This window comes from Natator depressus, chromosome 7 (assembly GCF_965152275.1).
Source record: "Natator depressus isolate rNatDep1 chromosome 7, rNatDep2.hap1, whole genome shotgun sequence".
In the NCBI taxonomy this organism is placed as follows: domain Eukaryota; kingdom Metazoa; phylum Chordata; order Testudines; family Cheloniidae; genus Natator; species Natator depressus.
Genome location: NC_134240.1, coordinates 112,439,672 through 112,462,183, shown reverse-complemented (window position 1 = coordinate 112,462,183; position 22,512 = coordinate 112,439,672). Strand labels below are relative to the sequence as shown.

At 43.4% G+C, this 22,512-nt stretch overlaps 2 protein-coding genes across 3 annotated transcripts in view; one reads left to right on the top strand and one right to left on the bottom strand.

The window, feature by feature from the left end:
- Positions 1–5,245, bottom strand: part of NRAP (nebulin related anchoring protein) — a 62,444-nt gene extending 57,199 nt beyond the window's left edge. The window contains exons 1-3 of the mRNA XM_074959304.1: positions 4,991–5,245; positions 4,518–4,612; positions 3,592–3,679 (exon numbers count right to left, since the gene is read on the bottom strand). Of these exons, the coding sequence (XP_074815405.1) occupies positions 3,592–3,679; positions 4,518–4,612; positions 4,991–5,062 (255 nt within the window). The 5' untranslated portion in view covers positions 5,063–5,245. The remainder of the gene's footprint in view (positions 1–3,591; positions 3,680–4,517; positions 4,613–4,990) is intronic.
- Positions 5,246–14,201: 8,956 nt separating this feature from the next.
- The window catches only part of CASP7 (caspase 7), a 29,780-nt gene continuing 21,469 nt past the window's right edge, over positions 14,202–22,512 (top strand). Inside the window, exons 1-3 of one of the 2 annotated variants that reach the window (XM_074960051.1) lie at positions 14,202–14,326; positions 18,818–18,891; positions 19,234–19,352. In XM_074960051.1, the coding sequence (XP_074816152.1) occupies positions 18,889–18,891; positions 19,234–19,352 (122 nt within the window). In that variant the 5' untranslated portion in view covers positions 14,202–14,326; positions 18,818–18,888. The remainder of the gene's footprint in view (positions 14,327–18,817; positions 18,892–19,233; positions 19,353–22,512) is intronic. The other variant, XM_074960052.1, reaches the window with a different exon arrangement.

Here is a 22,512-nt window from a genome sequence, read left to right as displayed (position 1 = left end):
AAAATGCAGCGAGAATAATTTTAAACCAGTGCAAGACTTTGTTTACTTCCTAACATAACAAAGCTATGATCAAATGCACACCTCTGCTACTTTGTGTGTATATCTATGTACCAGATCCTCAACTGGTGTAGACTGGCATTGAAAGCTTTGTCAGTTTTCATCAACTGAGGATATAGCCATATATTTTTAAAGATATACAGATACAGAGAGACACCATTTTATGTTAGGCCCTACAAAACAAACACAGGCCTAGACAACCCAAACTCTGCAGCCCTTGAGAAAACATTGCTCACTGCACTCTCTTCTCCCTTTCCACCCCACCAGAGTCCCCTTTACTTGGCCAACTCTACTTCAATCCTTTTGTTTATCACCATCCTCCCTCTGCCAGCTGCCATACAGGAAGGCCACACAAGCACTAGATTCTGTGCCATGCAAGGAACACAGACCTGCCTCCTACCACTGCCTAAGGTATCGGTGGAGAAGGAGGTTAGATTTATCCCTTAGTGCAAACATCTGTTCTCTGATCCACATAGTGGCTTCTGACTAAGATATTCTGCTCACACAGGAGCAGCACACTGGAATTGAAGCCTACCATGAAAATCTGAGAAGAGAATTTGGTTCTTAGACACCAGTAATATAACAACAACTGAAATCAAGAGAGAAATCTGCACAGAACATACAGTTCAAGTGTTAGTATGAAACATTGGTCCTGTGTATCAGTCAGTGGGTAATATTCTACCTCCTTTACCCTGTGCAGCCTCAGTGAAGTCAGTGAGGTTGCACAAAGGTAAATGAATGGCAAAATTGAGCTCCATGTCTTCACTTTATTACAATTTAGTATTTGTTTTGCAATAGCACCTAGAGGCCCCAACTGAGATCGGGCGCTATCTGTGCTAGGTATTGTACCCGCACATAAGAAATAGCTGCTGCTCCGAAGAGCTTACAATCTAAATAGACAAGACAGAAGAATGCCGAAAATGTGTATCAATATCTCCATTTTACAGGTGAAGAGAAGTAGCAGAGAGAGATTAAGTGACTTGCCTGATGTCTCACAGGAAGTCAGTGGCACAGCAATGAATTGCACTCAATTCTTGAGTCCTAGTTGAGTGCCTTACGAGCAAAACCATCCTTCTTCTCTAACGTAATGTAATGTTCTCAAGTAAAACCATATTCAGTTTTACCAGTTGAATATGCTTTTTACTTGAGATCATTAACATTTCAACTCAAACATTTTCTCAAGTGAGAATTCTTTTATACATTTAGCATACATAGTTCTAGACCCAAAACTGCCATATAAGTGAATGGGGACTTTCAGTGAGTAAGGACTGCAGAATCAGGCCCTTAAGTACACTTAGCTACCCCCTCTTTGGAGTTCAAAATTCCCTATGTGATTGAAAGGGACAGAAGCTCCTTTAGGTGAGAAAAGAAGGGAAAGTGATCTCTGAACTATAATTTGCCTTGCGTGTATATATACACACCAACACACTGGAAGTAACAGGGTCTCATATCACAATCTGCAAACAGAAATAGAACCTGCAATAATCCCAGCCTCATTCCAGACCAGCTCTGTCACACAAAATTTAAAGGAAGTATATTGGTTGTTGTTGTAAGATTGTCTGAGTTACTGCAAAAACCTGATGCATAAAAATGGTGTGCAAGAAAGATGGGAGAAAAAGTGCAACGTATGATGAATGCTGCTAAATGGATGATGCCAGCATTGTCCAGAAAACAGAAAAAATATGAACAGTGTGTGCAATAATTTAAATAAGACAACTTCCTTCCCTTATTTTACAGAGAATTTTTAGTAGGACGTGAAATCATATATGAACACACTGTTTATGCTTACTATATATAATAATCACAATAGTTTTTATAGTATCAAAGGGGACTAAAGTCAATAAAGCTACATTACATATGGAAATGGGCCAGTTACCAGTGGTTATTTGCCATCTTACTATGTACTTTTCTAACATTAAAGTTACCAGAAATACAAAATTGAAACAAATGTCTTTGGAGGAAAACACCACAAGACAGGAAAGAATGCCATAAAACAAAAAGACTTTGAGCTCCCCCAGTGTTTTTCAGGAGCACAACAGCCTTTGATACAGGTACAGGTACAAGAAAATCCAATGCGCCCATAATATTTCAGTAAAAATGTTCTCAAAACAAAACCATGCAAAACCTGACTTTTATTTTTTATAAATCTCAGCCAAGTTCATCAGATGCTTGAAAAACCTTCTGGGTACAGATTATAATAAAACTGAAGCTGCTTTGTGGCTTGGTATCAAAGACTTGGGGATTTCAGTCAAGTTTTGCTTGGTGTTTGAACTCAGAATTCAAAGCAAGTGATAGAAAGTTTACAAAAATGTCTTCATGAACCCACATGATGGAAACTATCAAGTTTGCACAGCTTTGTTCAGCATTCCTAGCAATTTTCTGTGAGCACTGCCACTTACAATATTAGATAAGTATCCCTTTACACACTGAGCCTGCATTTCTCAATCAGGAAGATTCCCAATAATATTAATAGATTTGCTGGCCGAGTAAGGACTGTGAGGCCCCAAATGTACAAGAAGTAAGGCTATAATTCTATCTTGGGGGTTCCTAGTGATATTGACAAAATTATTCTTTTGCTTTTTTTCTTTGCAATGTAATTCAACGGCTTTATAATGTAGAGTTGTAAGCAGTGTTGTAGCCATGTAGAGTGATAAGGCAGATTGAGGTAACATCTTTTGTTGGACGAATTTCTGTTGGTGAGAGAGACAAGCTTTTGAGCTTATGCAGAACTCTTCTTCAGGTCTAAAATACATGTAATATGTGTTAACTACTTACACTAAACAATCTGTTCCACCCTATATTTAGTTGTGACACCCTGAATACATTTCCCAGACATGAAGAAGAGCTCTGCGTAAGCTCAAAAGCTTGTCTCTCCCACCCACCTTGTTTCTCCAATGTAGAGTTGAACAGGCACAATATATTATTCCTCTTTTTAAAATGAATACTGAACACGTAGGATACAAATTCACCAGAGATAGAAAAAAATTTCTTGTTGAAAAAAGGAAAAATATTCCACAAAATTACCTCATCCATCTTGTCTCTCTAATATCCTGGGACCAACACAGCAACAGCACACTACATATAAAATTTTAGACATTTTCCCTCATTTCGTCTAAATTTCAAAAGTTTCCGGCCAGCTCCAGCATTCACTGAAATATTTATAACAAATGTTACAAACTGTGTCTTCTTCTACATAAAACTGATATATTTCTAAGGAAAAATTGTAACAAATCTATACATCAGCATAACCAACGCAGAGATGGGATCAAACTGGGAAATTTGAATCAAGATCTGGATTTCAAACCCCTTAAGTATGGGAGTATTTGATTGTTGGGGCCCATTTTCAAAATTCTGATCCAAACCTGGGTACAAACTTTTAATACTCTCAAAGAGACCATGGGAGAGAAGAAGGAGTTTCTGCCTGGACTTTGTGTTTTAGAACATTTCTAGAACAGAACACATGACTACAATGGTGTCTTTTGAAACATAAAATACAGCTGAATATAAAACACATTTGTTCCTAAAGCTTCTTACCTCACTTACTGCTTCTGATTGTTTCTTCACATTTATATTTACAGGTGTCTCATATACGCTTGTGAATGTGTTGTTTTTTGGGTTATGTCTACAAAAGAAAGTGTAATGGGAAATTAGAAACGTTATTGACCACCAGAAAGATAGGTTTTCTTTTTAGTCTTATATTTCTTAAAAACACTGAATGAACCCGTCCCACTCCCCAACATGACTATTGGGTTACACACAAGTTATTGTTTTATAGAGTAGGTGCCTACAACTAAATTAATTTTAATGATCATATCATATCAATGCTGTGTTTCTAATAACAAAAGAGAATAATAGAATAAAAAACAACTGTCATCTCTTCCTTTCAAATGACAAATTTGACAGGAATTGATCATTATGAAATAAAAAACTTTCAGAAAAAAACCTCCCTCTAAAATCTGCATTTTACATATTTTTCTGGCTACTAAGTGAATTCACATCTTGTTAACTCTTAATCGCCAATACAGAAATCATAGTATAGTCACAATAGTTTACTTTTCTAAATACTTCAAATGACACTTATTTTGGTGTCTTCTAAGCTGCAAGACAACATGACAAATGTGGAAATGTTTCAGAGTAACAGCCGTGTTAGTCTGTATTCGCAAATGTTACATATGAGGTCAGATTCCGATCTCATCTGCCAGTGCTGCCCATATTAATCCAGAGTAATTCCACTGAAGCATCATGGAATCATAGAATATTAAGGTTGGAAGAGACCTCAAGAGGTGATCTAGTCCAATCCCCGGCTCAAAGCAGGACCAACCCCAACTAAATCAGTAGAGTTATTCTGGTTTCACACAACAATATGTGAGACCAGAATCTGTCCCAAACATACTCTTCTAATGAATTATGGTTACTTAAATTTTACACCATGATTATTTTTTATAAGGAAGCACACTTACGCTTGACAGTAAGGCTTTTTCTGATAGCTGATAAAGTTATTTACAGTCAGCATCATCTTGCAGACTTCACAGTGAAAACAGGCTTTGTGCCATGTCTAGAATTGCAAAAGATAAAAATATAGTGAAAGTTTCTTGTATTTCATATTGTATTATTCTAGTGATTTTTAAACACCAATATTGATCCCTTCTATCCATATAATTAATAACCATTTCCCACTGTGTGAATGGACATGCACTAAATAGATCAATTGTCATTTTGAATTTGTTTGTTGTTTTTAATTTTGTTCCAACAAACTTTTATCATGAAGTTCATCTCAGTTCTGAAATCCAGTATGAATAAAGAATGTACAGTCTGGGGAGTTTTGGCAGTGTCTTCAATGGAAGCAGGATGAGGCCCAATATTAGTAAGTAAAAGTACCAATGCATATGTTTATTAATGTCCAAAATGATCGAGATAGAGAATGTCTACTGACCTGATCTATACAGTTTATCTTCTCAGCAGAGTAAACCCCAAAACCGCATCTAGCACAAGGCTGAACATTCATCTTGAAATCAACAGAGTGAAGAATATATATATCTATATATACACAAAAGGTTCAAAGACTATGAAGATGACTTTCCAGTCTGTATGTAACACACTCCAGATAGCGCAATCAAGCCCTTTTGCTCTGCAGTCAAGGATCACATTAAAGTTCTGAATCGAAGTGTCTCACTCTCTTTTGCTGACCTTCTGCTTCGAAGTCAGCTGCTGGCTGGCTTTTAAAGCTGCCAGTTACTAAGAGGGGTTATTTTGGCAACTGGGTAAGTATGTACAGAAGGGGAGCTCTCAGTGACACATTTCTCTAAATAGAAGAGTGAACTCATAGAAAAGAATCATGTTCATGTGAATGATAGAAACTGGTCATTCAGTTTCTAGGCTTTGCAGTTTAACACGAGTTGTCATAACCCCAGGATGGAGCTAATGGTATCAACAGTACCATTATCAAATTAGTAGGTAGCTGGTCACCTCCATGTGCGGTATATGAGCTCACTAGAGTGACCAGACAGCAAGTGTGAAAAATCGGGACGGGGGTGAGGGGTGATAGGAGCCTATGTAAGAAAAAGCCCCAAATATCAGGACTGTCCCTATAAAATCAGGACATCTGGTCACCCTAGAGCTCACTAAGCGATAGTGTGTGCCTTTAGGAACAGCCCTGTGTAAGGTAGCTGTGCCACCTGTCAAAGTCAGATTCAAGGCTCACAGAATTTGTCAGACCACTCTGTTTATTAGCAAAGCGCTTTGACAGTGCACCCAGATATGTGAGCCCCATGCAAAAGCTCAAGCTAACTTATTTATACAGATAAGCCAAAGCCAATTTAACATAAGAGACAAAAGGAAGAGAAACTGACAAATATACATACATATCTTATTTGCATACTAACATTTACCAATCTCCTAGCTCAGTAGGAGCTCTAAGTTAATTAGTTTGAGGACCCATTGTCTCACACTCCTTAATGTTTCTCTTCCTGACAACTATATTTCAACAAACCTTTCAAGCAGCATTTCTTTAATGAATTATAATTTAAATATAATTCATTCTACTTTCACAATCCCTCCTTTTGGTCAAGCTACACAATGACCAGCAATTACTGGGTTCCACATATCAATCGTTCTTTATCTCTTTGTTCATCAGTGATATTTAAAATCATCAAATTAGCACTCTGTTTTGGGGCAGTTATCTGGGTAGCATGCCTAACACAATTTTGGATACAACAGGAAAGTAACTGAAAACATACAAAAATTATTAGGATTCCAAACAGGAGAGTTAGGGCTCCCTGAAACAACCAGTTTTCTATGCCAGAGAAATTGAAAAGGTTACTTAGTCACTTCCATAAAGAACTTGGCTCTTCGTGGGGAAGATATGCGATTTGCTCTAAGTGGCTAGCACGATCTATTACCTCATTGGTGTTGTCTGGTATATACACACAGCAGTCTTTTCCAATGAGAGCACAAGTCCCTCCTTTTGCCGCCAGCACTATGTCCAAAGCCTGACGGTTTTGGAGGGCCATCTGTCGGATTGCCCCTGTTTCTTTGGCCAGGGCTCTTAAACTTTCTCCGGTTTCATTTGCCATTATTTCAACTACTGCTTGTAACCTTAGGAGCTTTTTTGCATGGTGTATTACTCCCCCTAATGGTATTAAGGAACCGCCAATGGCCTCTTCCCAGGTTAAAGGGCTTATGTTATTTACATACCATTGGGCATCTGTTAAGTCCCTTCTTTTTCGCCTGAAATTGCGGAGGCGTTCTCGAGGGAAGGTTCCTAGCACTCGGAATTGTGGGAAGAGTCTGGCGAGATAACAGATTCCTGGCCAATTAGCTGGTAGTGCGGTATAAGCTCTGGTCCCACACACACCCAGTGATGGCCTATTAAGGCCGGTAGGGGTTGGTTGCACCCATTTGTCATACAGGTGTTTGCAAAGGAGGAGTAGTATCCCCCAAAGGGTACCGGGTAATTCTCCTTACGAGGAGTGGTGTTATTTGTATAACATTGAAAGATTGTATTGTTTTCACTAAGGTTACTATAGGGGGAACATGAGATGGATTTCTCTGTTTGATCCCAGGTTGAGAAAAAATTCATATCTCCATACCCGGCCCGCCACTTTTTAGTTTTGTTTGAATAATCCCATACACCATTGGCCACAATATGCTGAAGGCAACGGCTTTTCCCCAGATCCAGCCCTGTCCCATTACACACCCAACACCAATGACCTTTTCCCTCCACCACACTTATCCATTTAGATGCATTTATTCCCACCACTTCCCAAGTGTCATTGCTGTTCCATATTTTGTTAAATGGACGAGGCCCTCCAGTGAGGTCTGGGGACTTGAGTGGGATAGCCAGGACAGGAACACCAGTTTGAGAGTGGGCTGGGATGTGGCTGCAGACCCAGCAATTAGAAATATTAAGGGTCTGAGCTATCCACACCTGCTGCTGGATAAAAGAATTGTCATCGTGGTCTCCCCAGATCGTAAGATACCAGCAGCCAAGGAACAGGCAGAGGTGCATGTTGGAGGCAAGGCTCTTCTGGTTCTGACAACCTCAACTGAGGGAACTGCAGTCACGGTTTTATGCCCACCAGGCAGTAGGCGCTAGGCTCGCTGCTGCTTTTTGTTGTTGTTGTTGTTGGTCGTCTGCTTCTGGCAACCCTTACAAGAGCGTAGATTGTAAGGTAACAGACTGTTCCTCTACGTCTTCTTCTGGAGTCAAAATTGACTCTGCGTTGTCCTGAGGTGATGATTGGTTCTCTGGGGATGGTGCCTTCTTACACTGTGAAGCATGTATCCACGCTGCGATGCCAGATAGTTTAACAGCCGTCTGTGTAGTAAGCAGTACCTGATGAGGACCCTTCCACCGGGGCTCCAAGGTGTGCTTTCGATGATGGCGCCATACATAGACCCAATCACCTGGCTCCAGGTTGTGGCAAGAGTCGGAGGTGGGTTCCGTGGGCCAGGCAGCTCGAACCTGTGAATGGAAGTGACTTACAGCTTGCATTAGTCCCTTGCAATACTGAAGGAGCGCACTGTGAGTCAAGTTCAAATCTGGAACAGGAGTAATGGTAGTCATAGCTCGCATAGGGCGTCCCATAACAATTTCAAAGGGACTTAATTTATGCCTTTGGGATGGAGTGGATCTCATGTCCATAAGGGCTAATAGTAAGGCTACTGGCCAGCTTAATCCTGTAGAGTCACAAATTTTAGCAAGCTTATTCTTAAGTACACCATTTTGTTTTTCAACTGCACCTGCACTCTGTGGGTGGTAGGGACAGTGCAACAGGTGTTTGATATGCAATATACGGTCCAGGTGTTGAACAAGCTGTCCACTAAAATGTGTACCCCGATCACTGGACAGAGTAGCAGGAATTCCCTTGGCAGGCATAATATGATTTAACAAACATTTGGCAACAGACAGTGAGTCAGCCTTGCGACAAGGAAAGGCTTCAATCCAACCAGAGAATAAACATACCATAACCAATATAAATTCATATTGTTGACACTTAGGCATTTGTACAAAATCAAGTTGCCAATGCAAGAACGGTGCTTGAGGCAGATCCCAGAACCCCTGGGCCACTTTTACAGGATTACCAATATTATGGCTTTGGCAAATGGTACAGGCTGCACAGTGGCGGGCTGCAAAAGAGCTAAAATGGGGGGCCCACCATCCTGTCTTAGTTACAGCAGAGACCATCCCCTCCTTTCCGACATGCGAAACACTGTGTAGCAGGGCAGCCAGAGACGGGCAGAGTGAAAAGGGGCCTACAAAGGCGCCAGTAGGCGAGTGCCAAAGAGAATCGGGATGTAGAGAGCAACCTTGGGCAACCCAGGATTCTTTCTCGGTTTCTGGGGCAGAGTCTTGGAGCAGGGTGAGGTCAGTGAGGGACGGCGGCGGTATAGAAACAGAAAGGGAACCTAGAAATGCATCTGGGGAAGGTTCTATGGCAGCAGCATGTTTAGCAGAGGCGTCAGCAAATGCATTACCCTTAGCAACATCAGTATCTGCCATTGAGTGGCCAGGGCACTTAACAATAGCTAGGTCAGACAGAAGTAAAACTGCATACAGGAGGGCAGTGATGTAGGGCCCATTTTTAATAGGGGTACCAGCAGAGGTAAGGAAACCCCGAGTTTGCCAGAGGGTACCAAAGTCATGTACAACCCCAAAAGCATAGCGGGAGTCAGTGTAAATGGTGGCGGAGTGTCCCTCCGCCAAAAAGCAGGCGCGGGTGAGGGCAACTAATTCAGCGACTTGTGCTGAGGTAACAGAAGGCGCAGCTTCCAGGGTTTCAGAGAGTGAAACTACAGCGTATCCTGCAAGGAGACGACCTTGGTCGTCTCGAAAACAGGAACCATCAGTAAATAAAACAAGGTCAGAGTTAGGGAGAGGGACATCAGAAAGGTCAGAGCGCGGGACGGTGACAGCAGAGACAGTTGCAAGGCAGTCGTGGGGATCACCGTCATTAGACAAAGGAAGGAGGATGGCAGGGTTTAACTGAGAACAACACTTTATGGTGATATATGAAGCTGATAGTAGTAAAAGTTCGTACCTGGTAAGGCGGGCAGAGGAGAGGTGGCCTGTGTTACGTTGTAGCAGGAGAGTTTCTACAGAGGGAGGGACCAGGAGGGTAAGAGGAGAGCAGAGAACAAGGGAATCAGATATTTTGACTAGGCACGCTGCAGCAGCCACAGCACGCAGGGGGGTAAGCCTTGGGCAACAGGGTCTAAAGTGGCAGAGAAATAAGCCACTGGGCGGTTCTTTTCTCCGTGCACCTGAGTGAGAACTCCAAGTGCACACCCAGATTGTTCGTGGCAGAAAAGGGTAAAAGGCTTAGAATAGTCAGGCAGCCCTAAGGCAGAAGCCAAACCCTGTTTGAGGGAAACAAAGGCAGAATTGGCCTCAGGAGGCCACGGCATGGGGTCAGGCACAGAGAATCGAGTGAGTTCCTGGAGAGGTTTTGCAAGGGAGGCATATTAGGGAATCCATTGTCTGCGAAATCCAGCCATGGCCTAAAAACTTCCGGACCTGGCATGGGGAGCGGGATTCGGGAAAGCTAAGGATAGCTTGACGCGGGTGCGAGAAAGTGCACGGGAACCCTGGGAGAGGAGAAAGCCAAGGTATGTGACAGAAGCTTGACAGAGTTGTAGTTTAGAGTGAGAAGCTTTGTGACCCTTATTTGCTAGGGCAGTAAAGAGGAAGACAATGAAGGGGAACAGAGGAGTAGATCATCTACATATTGGACTAGTGTGAACCTGGACGGGAAAACAAGGTCAGCAAAGTCTCGGGCTAATGCCTGGGAAAAATGTGACGGGCTTTCAGTATACCCCTGGGGCAGTGTGGTCTATGTGTACTGTTGCCCCTTGTAAGAAAAGGCAAACAGGAACTGGGAGTCAGGGTGAACCAGGACAGAAAAGAAAGCAGAGCACAAATCAACAACAGTAAAATGAGTTGCATCTGGTGGGATAGAAGCCAGAATCTTTGAGAGAGGCAAGTTTTGATTCTGTCCACCTATGATTTGCCTCTTCCCACCACTGCATGAAACAATCAACCTCTCCTTTTGCCAATTTAGTTTTAGGTTGGCCGAGTTTGTCTTTTAAGACGTCTACTCGGTCTTTGTCCCAAGAGCCTAACAGTGGCCACTGAATTTTGGGATTCTCCTGAGTTAGCCTAGACCATTTTTCCAGAAATTTACAGGAGTCCGGACCCTTCCTAAAATATATAAAATGAGCCGGCGTTCCTTTAGGGAACTGTCCCGACTTAGACGTCTGGTTACCCATACAGGAGGACTTTACACACCAATCACACAAGAAGGAAAATCGCATTCGTCAGAGCGATGCCCGGTGCAACACACAAAAGGAGCCCACAGGGTACTGCCTCAATCGCCCTTGCTTTCACACCAAGGGTTTTACCCAAGGCATGGTGCGGCTGCAATTGTGCAGATTTCACTCACTCAGACCGTGGGGACAGGAACCCTTTGGTCAGCTGATCCCCGGACGGAGACGGCGCCCAGACTCAAACACACCACAGGGAGGACGGATAGACACAGAGACAAGACAGTCCTCAGTCCGGACAAAACACAGAAATAATTACCTGACCAGATTCCTGATGTCAGATCCCGGGATCCCTACCAGAACAGAGTGGGAACCAACAGGTTCGATGGTGTAGACTTCACTGTGGTCATGCACCCTTCCGTTCTGGCGGAGGACCACTTGGGCCAAATGCCCAGGTGCCGGCTTGCCATGGCCATCTTAAGAACGGTGAGGAGTCACACAGCCCCAGTGAAGACGGTTGCCGTCTCGGTGGAACCTCCAAATTGTCAAAGTCAGATTCAAGGCTCACAGAATTTGTCAGACCACTCGGTTTATTAGCAAAGCGCTTTGCCAATGCACCCAGATATGCGAGCCCCATGCAAAAGCTCAAGCTAACTTATTTATACAGATAAGCCAAAGCCAATTTAACATAAGAGACAAAAGGAAGAGAAACTGACAAATATACATACATATCTTATTTGCATACTAACGTTTACCAATCTCCTAGCTCAGTAGGAGCTCTAAGTTAATTAGTTTGAGGACCCATTGTCTCACACTCCTTAATGTTTCTCTTCCTGACAACTATATTTCAACAAACCTTTCAAGCAGCATTTCTTTAATGAATTATAATTTAAATATAATTCATTCTACTTTCACACACCCCAGAAGGAGTTCAGGGAAGAAAATTTAACTCAGAGATTCACAATTTCCTCCATGCTCCCCATTTGCTCCTGGGGGGTGTAACCTGCTACATCCCAGACAAGAGCAAATTACTTCCCCTTACCTACGGTGACCAGATAGCAACTGTGAAAAAACGGGACAGGGGCTGGGGGGTAATAGGCACCTATATAAGAAAAAGTCCCAAAAAATGGGACTGTCCCTTTAAAAACGGGACATCTGGTCACCCTACCCTTGCCCCAAGTCACCTGCACTTGGTGTGCTGTGGGGAGGCAAAGCCAATACCAAGCTCATTCTCTGCCCCTCTCCCCCTCCTATTGCTTCTGCCGTTGAGATACAGGGAGGCCCCACCTGGGGTTGGGGAAAGCCTTTTATTTCAAAGAATTCCAAGCATTAACAAACCTAACAGGCTATGTAACAAACGGGACACTTGGCCTATCAACCACAGCCAAGATAGTGGCCCTAGTTACATCACAGCTAGAAAATCTAATCTAATAATATTATTAAATAACTCACTTGAGGTTCTTCAGTCCAGGAGAGGAGATGACAATGGCCATTGCAGCAATGGTGTTGATTATATTCATATTATGTATTTTTAATTACTGTGAAAGCCATGGATGTGGTTGAAGTAAACCAAAGCCAAAGCCATGGATGGGGTTGAAGTAAACATTATAAGAATAAATAAAATATAAGAATAAATAAAAATAAAATGTTTTAACTACTTTTAAACTGTGGCCTAGAATTGGAAGAATGAAACAGGACTGAGTCCAGTCTGGTATTTCCAGTTCTTGTCAGAGTTCCTTAGAGAGGTACTGCTCTCTATTTGTTGATTTCATTGTCCTTCCGTTTTGGTGCAAGGCCACCAAGTTTTCACACCTGCATGTTAAAATCAGGCTTACAGATTATGCTGTGCATCTAGGATTTTTGACCTAGATATTCAATTTTTAACCATTTAAGGCTTTGATCCTGCAAAGTGGGGTGCACCTGCAGATCTATGCATGTCACAGGGGTTTGAAATTATTTTACTACTGTAATTTATTCTGCAGGTTACACATTTAACTTTGTAATCACCTGGAAGTGGGTCCTTTAGTGTAGAAAACCATTCCTTAACTATGTGAATTTTATCAAGTGAAAAAGGATTTGTTTTTAAACAAAAAACATACTTATTAGAAACAAAAATTGAGCTGTTCCAAGTAAAACCAAACCTGTTTCCTAGCAACAATGGCCTTGCTTTTAGAAGAGGGTGTTACCAAGTTTTGTGATTTTATCACAAGTCTTGTGGTATTTGGGGTCTTTCTAAAACCCTAGCTCATGAAGTCATACGAATACATGAGCTCAGCTTTAAAAAATATATATATTCCAGCCCTTGGAGGTGTGGAGAAAACCTTAAAAATGTAACCTAAATGCAGTGTTGATTTTATTGGGGGCGTCTCACAAATTTTAGAAAAACAAGGTCAGTGAGGTAGTCTCTTTTATTTAACCTTCTGTTGGTGAGAAAGATAAGCTTTTGAGTTTACACAGAGCTCTTCTTCAAATCAGGGAAACATTGTCACAAGGTGGAACAGACTGTTTAGCATAAGTAGTTGACACACGTATCAAGGGACCATTCAAGGTGAAGTGCCCTGTTAAGATCCCAGCAGTCATAGGGAGTTAGTTTAGTCAGTTACAAAATGCTTAATTTTTGTTAAAGGCCCAGCTACCAGAACCATGAGACTCTCAGCTTTCATTTAAAAAAGAAATAGGTATCTAACTCTCAGGGTTGCAGAGAAACACCTGAACGTATGAAGCAAACACAGCTGGAAGGATCAAAAGCTAGAAGAGAAATAACGCCCCGCCCCGCCTATTTATTATTTTAAAAACACCTCATGATTTGTAAACCAATCTCAGGACTTTTAGGGCCAGATTCCTGATTGCTGGGCGTTTGGACTTAGCAATACTGTGTTCACACCCTAATTGTTAAGAAACCAGAAGTGTTAAGAAACCAGAAACCTAATTGAAAAAGAAACTCCAAAGGACTACGGGTGGGGTTTTTTCAACCCGCCTCCCCCTAAGTCCTCCTGCTTGTTTAAACCAAGCTCAGGATTTTGGGCAGCCGGACACAGGATTTTGAAGGCTGGGGGTTGGCAAGAGGGCAAAGAGATTTGAGAAAATTCCCTTTTCAGAGCTCCCATGCTGCCAAACAGCGAGAAGGTGCAAATTTCCCCACCAAATTCGGGCCCTGAGGAGTGGCTGTGGGGCGCAGGGCTCCCCACAGGGCTGATAGGGGGCAGGTTTGGGGAGCTTCGCCTCGCCCCCTCTTGCGCTAGGGGGGCCGTCAGCAGCTTGGTCCCCACCCCGTGCCCCTCAGGGGCGGGATAGGGGGCAGCCGCCTGTGAGGCGGTGGGGCTCGTATCTGCCCCCTCCAAGCCGGAAGAGCCGCCGCAGCTGCCCGCCCGGGCACAAGGCGGGGACGCTGGGCGCGGCCCATGGGTCCTGCCGCTTTTCCTTTCGCTTTGCCCGCGCGGTCAGAGACCGCCGCGCTGACGGGAGCGGGAGCGGGCCCTGCTGCAGACGGAGAGGGGGACGGCGCAAGGTCAGTGGGCCCTGGCGAGGCGACCGCCCCCACCTGTCCGCGTCTGATCCCCCGGGGCGGGTCCTGTCCTCCCACCCCTATTCCCAGCCCTGACCCGCCCCCTGGTACCTGACCCCCCCCAACCCCCTCCCACCCCTATTCCCAGCCCTGACCCTCCCCCCGGGACCTGACACCCCCCCCTCAAGCCCCCTCCCAGCCCTGACCCTCCCCCTGGGACCTGACACCCCCCCCTCAAGCCCCCTCCCAGCCCTGACCCTCCCCCCGGGACCTGACACCCCCCCCCCTCAAGCCCCCTCCCACCCCTGTTCGCAGCCCTGACCTTCCCCCCGGTACCTGACCCCCCCACCACCCCTGTTCCTAGCCCTGACCCTCCCCCCAGTACTTGACCTGACCCCCCCCACCCCTGTTCCCAGCGCTGATCCTCTCCCAGTACCTGAACCCCCCCCCTCACCTCACCCACCTCTCAAACCCTCTCCCACCCCTGTTCCCAGCCCTGACCCCCCCAGTATCTGACCCCCCACCTCACCTGCTCTTCAAACCCCCTCCCACCCCTGTTTGCAGTCCTGACCCTCCCCCCAGTACCTGACCCCCCCTTCCTTCCACCCCTCACCTCACCTTCCTTTCAAACCCCGTCCCGCCCCGATCCTCCTCCCCCCGCCCCAGTACCTGACACCCCCTCCTTCCACTCCTCACCTCACTGTCCGGAGCGGGGCCAAGCCGTGTGGTGCGGCCGCGACCCAGCGCCCCGGCCGGAGTGGCCCTGGGGCGCAGGGCTGCCCATAGGGGTGATGGGGGGGCAGGTTTGGAGCCCCTCTATCCCCCTTCCCCCCCCGTGCCTAATCCTTTCTAACCCTGTCCTTCCACCCCTCCCCAATCCTTTCCCCTCCTTCCCCAGTGTCTGCCCCTACTGACTTAACCCCATGTTCTCCCTCCTGTCAGACTCCTCTAACCCCCACTCCAATTCTCTCCTCTCCCTTCCCATATCCGACCTCCGCTCTAACTCCACTCTTTCCACCCCATGCTTCCACCCCCTCCCCCAGTGCCGGACCATAACCCCTTCATTCCACCTCTCACTCCATGCCTGATCATCTTCCCCCCACCCTGTAACCATGGTTGCCCCGTTTTTTGTCCTGGCAAATCTGTAAGAGGGCTCTCAGTACACACTGCCGGATGTCCTGTCTTATGGGCTCAGGATCATCCTGTACTTTGTATTTCAGAGTTGGCAACCCTACCTCTAACCCTCCTTCCGCCACCCCAGCTCCTGGACCCCACCTTCCAATGTCTGTCCTTTTTCCCTGTCCCCAAGAATCTGACCCGGTCCTCCTCCTTCCCCACTGACCACTAGCAACTCATCCCCTCTAAGCTCCTTTTTCTTTCTGGCCCCAGAGCCTGATCCTGTCCTCCTTCCTACGCACCCCAGAGCTTAACCCTCCTTCCCCCCTTTCTTGCCACACTTTCTAACCCCGCTTCCCCCTAGCATCTGACCCTCCACTTCCAGTGCCTGAGTCTTCCTTCAATCTTCAATGTTTTATCCTTTTCTTTTCCTCTTCCTTAAGTCCCAGAGGTTCTTCCCTTCCTGCCCCCCAGCCTTAGGCCTTGTCTGCACCAGAAAGGTGGACTATACTGGTGTAGGTTTCAGAGTAACAGCCGTGTTAGTCTGTATTCGTAAAAAGAAAAAAGAAAAGGAGTACTTGTGGCACCTTAGAGACTAACCAGTTTATTTGAGCATGAGCTTTCGTGAGCTACAGCTCACTTCAGAACGCCACTAGCCGTCACCTTCAGCCCCCAACTAAAACCCCTCCAACGCATTATTAAGGATCTACAACCTATCCTGAAGGATGACCCAACACTCTCACAAATCTTGGGAGAAAGGCCAGTCCTTGCCTACAGACAGCCCCCCAACCTGAAGCGAATACTCACCAACAACCACATACCACACAACAGAACCACTAACCCAGGAACCTATCCTTGCAACAAAGCCCGTTGCCAACTGTGCCCACATATCTATTCAGAGAACACCATCACAGGGCCTAACAACATCAGCCACACTATCAGAGGCTCGTTCACCTGCACATCCACCAATGTGATATATGCCATCATGTGCCAGCAATGCCCCTCTGCCATGTACATTGGTCAAACTGGACAGTCTCTACGTAAAAGAATAAATGGACACAAATCAGATGTTAAGAATTATAACATTCATAAACCAGTCGGAGAACACTTCAATCTCTCTGGTCACGCAATCACAGACATGAGGGTCGCTATCTTACAGCAAAAAAAACTTCAAATCCAGACTCCAGCGAGAAACTGCTGAATTGGAATTCATTTGCAAATTGGATACTATTAATTTGGGCTTGAATAGAGACTGGGAGTGGCTAAGTCATTATGCAAGGTAGCCTATCTCCCCTTGTTTTTTTCCTACAAACTCCCCCCCCCCCCCCCCCCCAAAGACGTTCTGGTTAAACTTGGATTATTGCTGTGCACATTGTAAGATGAGCTATTGCCAGCAGGAGAGTGAGTTTGTGTGTGTGGTTTTTGGAGGGGGGGGGTGTGTGTGTGTGGGGGGGTGAGAAAACCTGGATTAGTGCTGGAAATGACCCACCTTGATTATCATGCGCATTATAAAGAGAGGTTTCAAAGAGGGATGGGCTATTACCAGCAGGAGAGTGAGTTTGTATGTGGGGGGGGGGGGGGGGAAGAGTGAGAGAACCTTGATTTGTGCTGGAAATGGCCTTCCTTGATGATCACTTTAGATAAGCTGTTAGCAGCAGGACAGTGGGGTGGGAGGAAGTTTTGTTTCATGGTCTCTGTGTGTATATAATGTCTTCTGCAGTTTCCACGATATGCTATGCATCCGATGAAGTGAGCTGTAGCTCACGAAAGCTCATGCTCAAATAAACTGGTTAGTCTCTAAGGTGCCACAAGTACTCCTTTTCTTTTTTCTTTTTACGTATACTGGTGTAGTTAAAGTGAAACAACACTCCATTTCCCTCCCGTGTGGATGCAGTTCTGTTGGTATAAAGGCACTTTATTCCTGTCTATTCCTGTACAGGAAAGGGAATAAGCTATATTGCTATAAGATAACTTTATACTGATATAACTGCCTCCACAGTGATGTAACTATTTTTGTTTAAAAAAAAAATCACACCCGAGAGGCTAACAGTTCATTTAGAATCCCGCAATTCCCATAGGTAGTACAAATTATTCCATCCATTTGTGCATTATTTTGCATTTATTAATACTCATTTTCTTTCATGCATTCATTCACCTATCTGTATTAGGTCCCTTTGAAATTCCTTGTCTTCCCTAAATAATCTTTTCCCCTTTTGCAATAATTTGCAAATTCCGCCACCTTCAAAGTTCATATCCTTTTCCAGATCACCGAGAAACATATTAAACATCATCAGACTTAGCCCTAGTCCTTTATGAACTGTGAGTATTCCCAATTAAAACAAATTAGAATCTGCGGAGGCTGAAAACCACTTTCCCTTTTACTTTCAACCTGCACTGGGGTTGGTACACAGTATTCAGATCAACGTCCACACAACCTATCTAATATCTGTTTGCATAGTCCTACGTTCCAGTGGTATCTAATCTGACAGTCCATGTTTCTAATCTGTCACTTGATGAGTTCAATAGGACATGTATGAGTAAGGGCTACTTTAATGAATAATTGTTTGCAGTAATGGGACAAGCATCAACTGTTCTGCTCTCCACTAAATACTGTGATTTTAAAAAAAACCTTTTCACCTGGTAAATAGTATGTTTTTTCTTATACAGGGGAAATGATTGCTTTCAGTTACACTGGCGTAATTCTGAAACAACTCCACTGACTTTGTGAAGTTGCTCTGAATTTATATTGGACTGATTGAAAGCCGAATTTGTCCCAAGTGCCATAATTTACCTAGGGGGCTGCTATGAAATCTTAGAAGAGTAATATGCTTTTTAATTTCTGAGCATAACTTTCTTTGTTTTTTTTAAAAACACACAAATCTTAGGAAAATATAAAACAAATAATGTGTGAAGTAGACAGAAGTAGTGAAATTCAAAATTAAGACTGATCTACATCCATGAGTCACATCACTGTACTTTTCTCCCAAACACAATTGGATATATGTATGTGAAAAAAATCGAAATCTTCCATTAGTGTATGTTGTTGTAGTTATGCTGGTTCCAGAATATTAGAGAGACAAGGTGAGTAGAGGTAATATGTCTTATTGGACTGACTTCTTTTGGGGAGAGAGAGAGAAATTTTTGAACTTGCACAAAGCTCTTCTTCAGGTCTGGGAAACTAATTAGTTTGAAGTCTGAAGAAGAGCTCCGTGTAAGCTCGAAAGCTTGTTTCTCTCACCAACAGAAGTTGGTCCAATAAAAGATATTACCTCACCCAACTTGTCTCTGGAAAAATCAAAAGCATTCTTTTTGAGTTTTCAGGATATCTTCCAATTGGATTATAACTACAATGGAATAACCTAAATATTTTGGTTTCAGATTTTTAGAGCTGCCTTTCCAACATACTGGTTTTGGTCCACTTTGACTGGATTACAAAGCATCTTGAAAGCATGGTATGAGGACCTTTCACTAAAAATGTATTTTTATTTTTGATCTTAGCTGCAGTTTATGGACAGATTTTTAGAGTCACTTTTTAATAATTACAATAAAAAATGTAGCAGCGGTGGTTGAATACGTGTAGTATCGGATTGATGCAGGATTCAGAAAACTATGGTTACTCCTAGCCTATGAAACATCCCGCAACATAGCAGTCTGATAATTAACCCCAAATGTATTTGGTGTAATGACTGGGGGCTTTATTAGGCTTTTTAGTTACAGAAGTGTTTAAAAAAAAATAATAGCACTCCTCGAAGGACACTTATATTCAAGTTCTCTGTTTTATTCTGTGTGCATAGATGGAAGGAAATCAATCCAGTCCTGTGCCCGCAGAGAAGGATGAAGACCAACATGGAGATCGAGGTGATATGGTGGATGCAAGGCCAGACAGAAGTTTCAGACTCTCCTTGTTTGAAAAGTAAGCTTAGTTTTATTATATTTTTACATTTCAGTCTATATGCAATGGAATGAATCCCAGAATCTATGCCCCAAAAGTGAAGAAATACTGCTAGAAAAAATGTTAAATATGCCATCTTAAATCAGGATTTAGAAAATTACATTCCATCAGCGCTGCTTATGAATTTATACACCCCATGTCCATTGAAAGTATTTCTCTATCCAGACAGTGCATGATTGTATGGGAAGGAGAAACAGACCATGATGCATGATGCTTATTCTTCACTTTTACTGTACTCCCATGATTTCAAAGACGAAAATCTTGGAAATTCCTAGTTGGCTTAATTTTAGATTTTATTAATAATAATTATTTATGGTTCTTTTTCAAACATGGTTGCTTAGTGTTATTTTTAAATCCATATTTAGTCATCTAAGTAAGTGGCCTGTCTTTCTGTCTCTGTCAGAGAGTCTGATCAAAGGGTTAAAGCACAAGCCTATGAGTCAGATGATCTGAGTTTTCTTCTTGCCACAGACACAGTGTGAGCTTAGGCAAGTCCCTTAATTTCTCTGCCTCCATTTCCTTATTTCTAAAATGAGCATTTTGTGAGGCTCAATCAGCATAAAGCACTTTGAGGTTCTCTGATGGAAGACACAATAGAAAGGCTAAGTATTATAATCAATTTCCTAAATATTTTGAGTACAGCATTATTATTATTATTATTTATTATAACCACAACCTCACATTTTCTGCAAATATAAAATGGAGGATGTAACATTTCACTTCCAGAATCAACAAAACTTTTTTTTTAAAGGCTTATTCATTTAAAATAAATTAAACTAGTTTTAACAGTATACTAGCTTGTCTGTTCTAAGGGGAAATAGTCTATTTCTATCCTTATGCTAAATTGCTTACAGTTTACCTCTTGTTAATGAAGACCATTCATTGTGTGTTAAGAAATCATTCGAGCAATCTGACTGGCTACTGTACCAGGCATCTATTCGTTGGGAATACCTTGAATCTACAGATTGAAACTATATCACTCTTAAAATACTTCTGGACGTATTGTACCTTAAAGCCAGGGTCTCAAAGTTAAAGGCCACATGCAGTAAGTCAGAGCAGGGCATAGAATCCAAGTGTCTTGTCTGCCAGGACCATGCTCTACAAGCTAACATTACAACCCAGTAACACCTCAGTATGAGACATTTCCTGGTGGTTAATTTTGGTTGTATTTAATGGTTCTTGGCTTTGCTTTTGCCATCAACTTTTCCTACCGAGTGGTCAGTACTTTCAAGGAAATATGTTATGCACTCAGTTTATTATTGCTAAAGTACATTTGTGGGCACAAAAGGAAAACGGTTAACTTGGTGCTGTTAACAAGGCACCTCTTTGTTCTAATGTAGAAGGGAACAGAATTGTGACACACTATAGAAAGTGAATTGTGAACCATGCAGAAGGGGAAAGAACTTTGCAGCTCCTGTTAGCCCCTCTGTGGCTGCAGCTTGGGGATTCGGTTCCATGCAGCCCTAGAGCAGAGAAAGGAAGTAGTGTATTTCTCTCAGTGCAGTAAAACTTACAATGCAAACCACAGCATAAATTGTTGCAGTCTCACCAGAAATCATTTCCATTCTGTGGCTTTTCCACAGCAAATCTGTAATGCTATCAATCCAGTCGCGGGCCTCTGCCTTAGACACATGGCTATGTGGCCCAGGGTCAGCTATAGAATTGCAACATGGCAATTTTCCTCTTCTTTTCTTCCAGTTGGGGGAATTTAATTCTGTATGTTTCATCTCTTTGAAAAGCTTTCTAGATTTATTACCATTTTAGGAAACAGTGTGGTTCAAGGAAATAAGCTGATTTGTTAAAAATCACCTGCTTTTTTGCAAAAAGAAAAGGAGTACTTGTGGCACCTTAGAGACTAACCAATTTATTTGAGCATAAGCTTTCGTGAGCTACAGCTCACTTCATCGGATGCATACTGTGGAAAATACAGAAGATGTTCTTATACATACAAACCATGAAAAAATGGGTGTTTACCACTACAAAAGGTTTTCTCTCCCTCCACCCCACTCTCCTGCTGGTAATAGCTTATCTAAAGTGATCACTCTCCTTACAATGTATATGATAATCAAGGTGGGCCATTTCCAGCACAAATCCAGGTTTTCTCCTCCCCCCCTCCCCTTTTTTCCACACACACAAACCCACTCTCCTATTGGTAATAGCTTATCTAAAGTGATCACTCTCCTTACAATGATAATACTCTCCAGCACAAATCCAGGGTTTAACAAGAATGTCTGAGGAACGGGTGGGGGGGGGGGTTAGGAAAAAACAAGGGGAAATAGGTTACCTGGCATATTGACTTAGCCACTCCCAGTCTCTATTCAAGCCTAAGTTAATTGTATCCAATTTGCAAATGAATTCCAATTCAGCAGTCTCTCGCTGGAGTCTGGTTTTGAAGTTTTTTCTGTTGTAATATCGCAACTTTCATGTCTGTAATCGCGTGACCAGAGAGATTGAAGTGTTCTCTGTCTGGTTTTTGAATGTTATAATTCTTGACATCTGATTTGTGTCCATTTATTCTTTTACGTAGAGACTGTCCAGTTTGACCAATGTACATGGCAGAGGGGCATTGCTGGCACATGATGGCATATATCACATTGGTAGATGTGCAGGTGAACGAGCCTCTGATAGTGTGGCTGATGTGATTAGGCCCTGTGATGGTGTCCCCTGAATAGATATGTGGGCACAGTTGGCAACGGGCTTTGTTGCAGGGATAGGTTCCTGGGTTAGTGGTTCTGTTGTGTGGTATGTGGTTGCTGGTGAGTATTCGCTTCAGGTTGGGGGGCTGTCTGTAGGCAAGGACTGGCCTGTCTCCCAAGATTTGTGAGAGTGTTGGGTCATCCTTCAGGATAGGCTGTAGATCCTTAATAATGCGTTGGAGGGGTTTTAGTTGGGGGCTGAAGGTGACGGCTAGTGGCGTTCTGTTATTTTCTTTGTTAGGCCTGTCCTGTAGTAGGTGACTTCTGGGAACTCTTCTGGCTCTATCAATCTGTTTCTTCACTTCCGCAGGTGGGTATTGTAGTTGTAAGAATGCTTGATAGAGATCTTGTAGGTGTTTGTCTCTGTCTGAGGGGTTGGAGCAAATGCGGTTGTATCGCAGAGCTTGGCTGTAGACAATGGATCG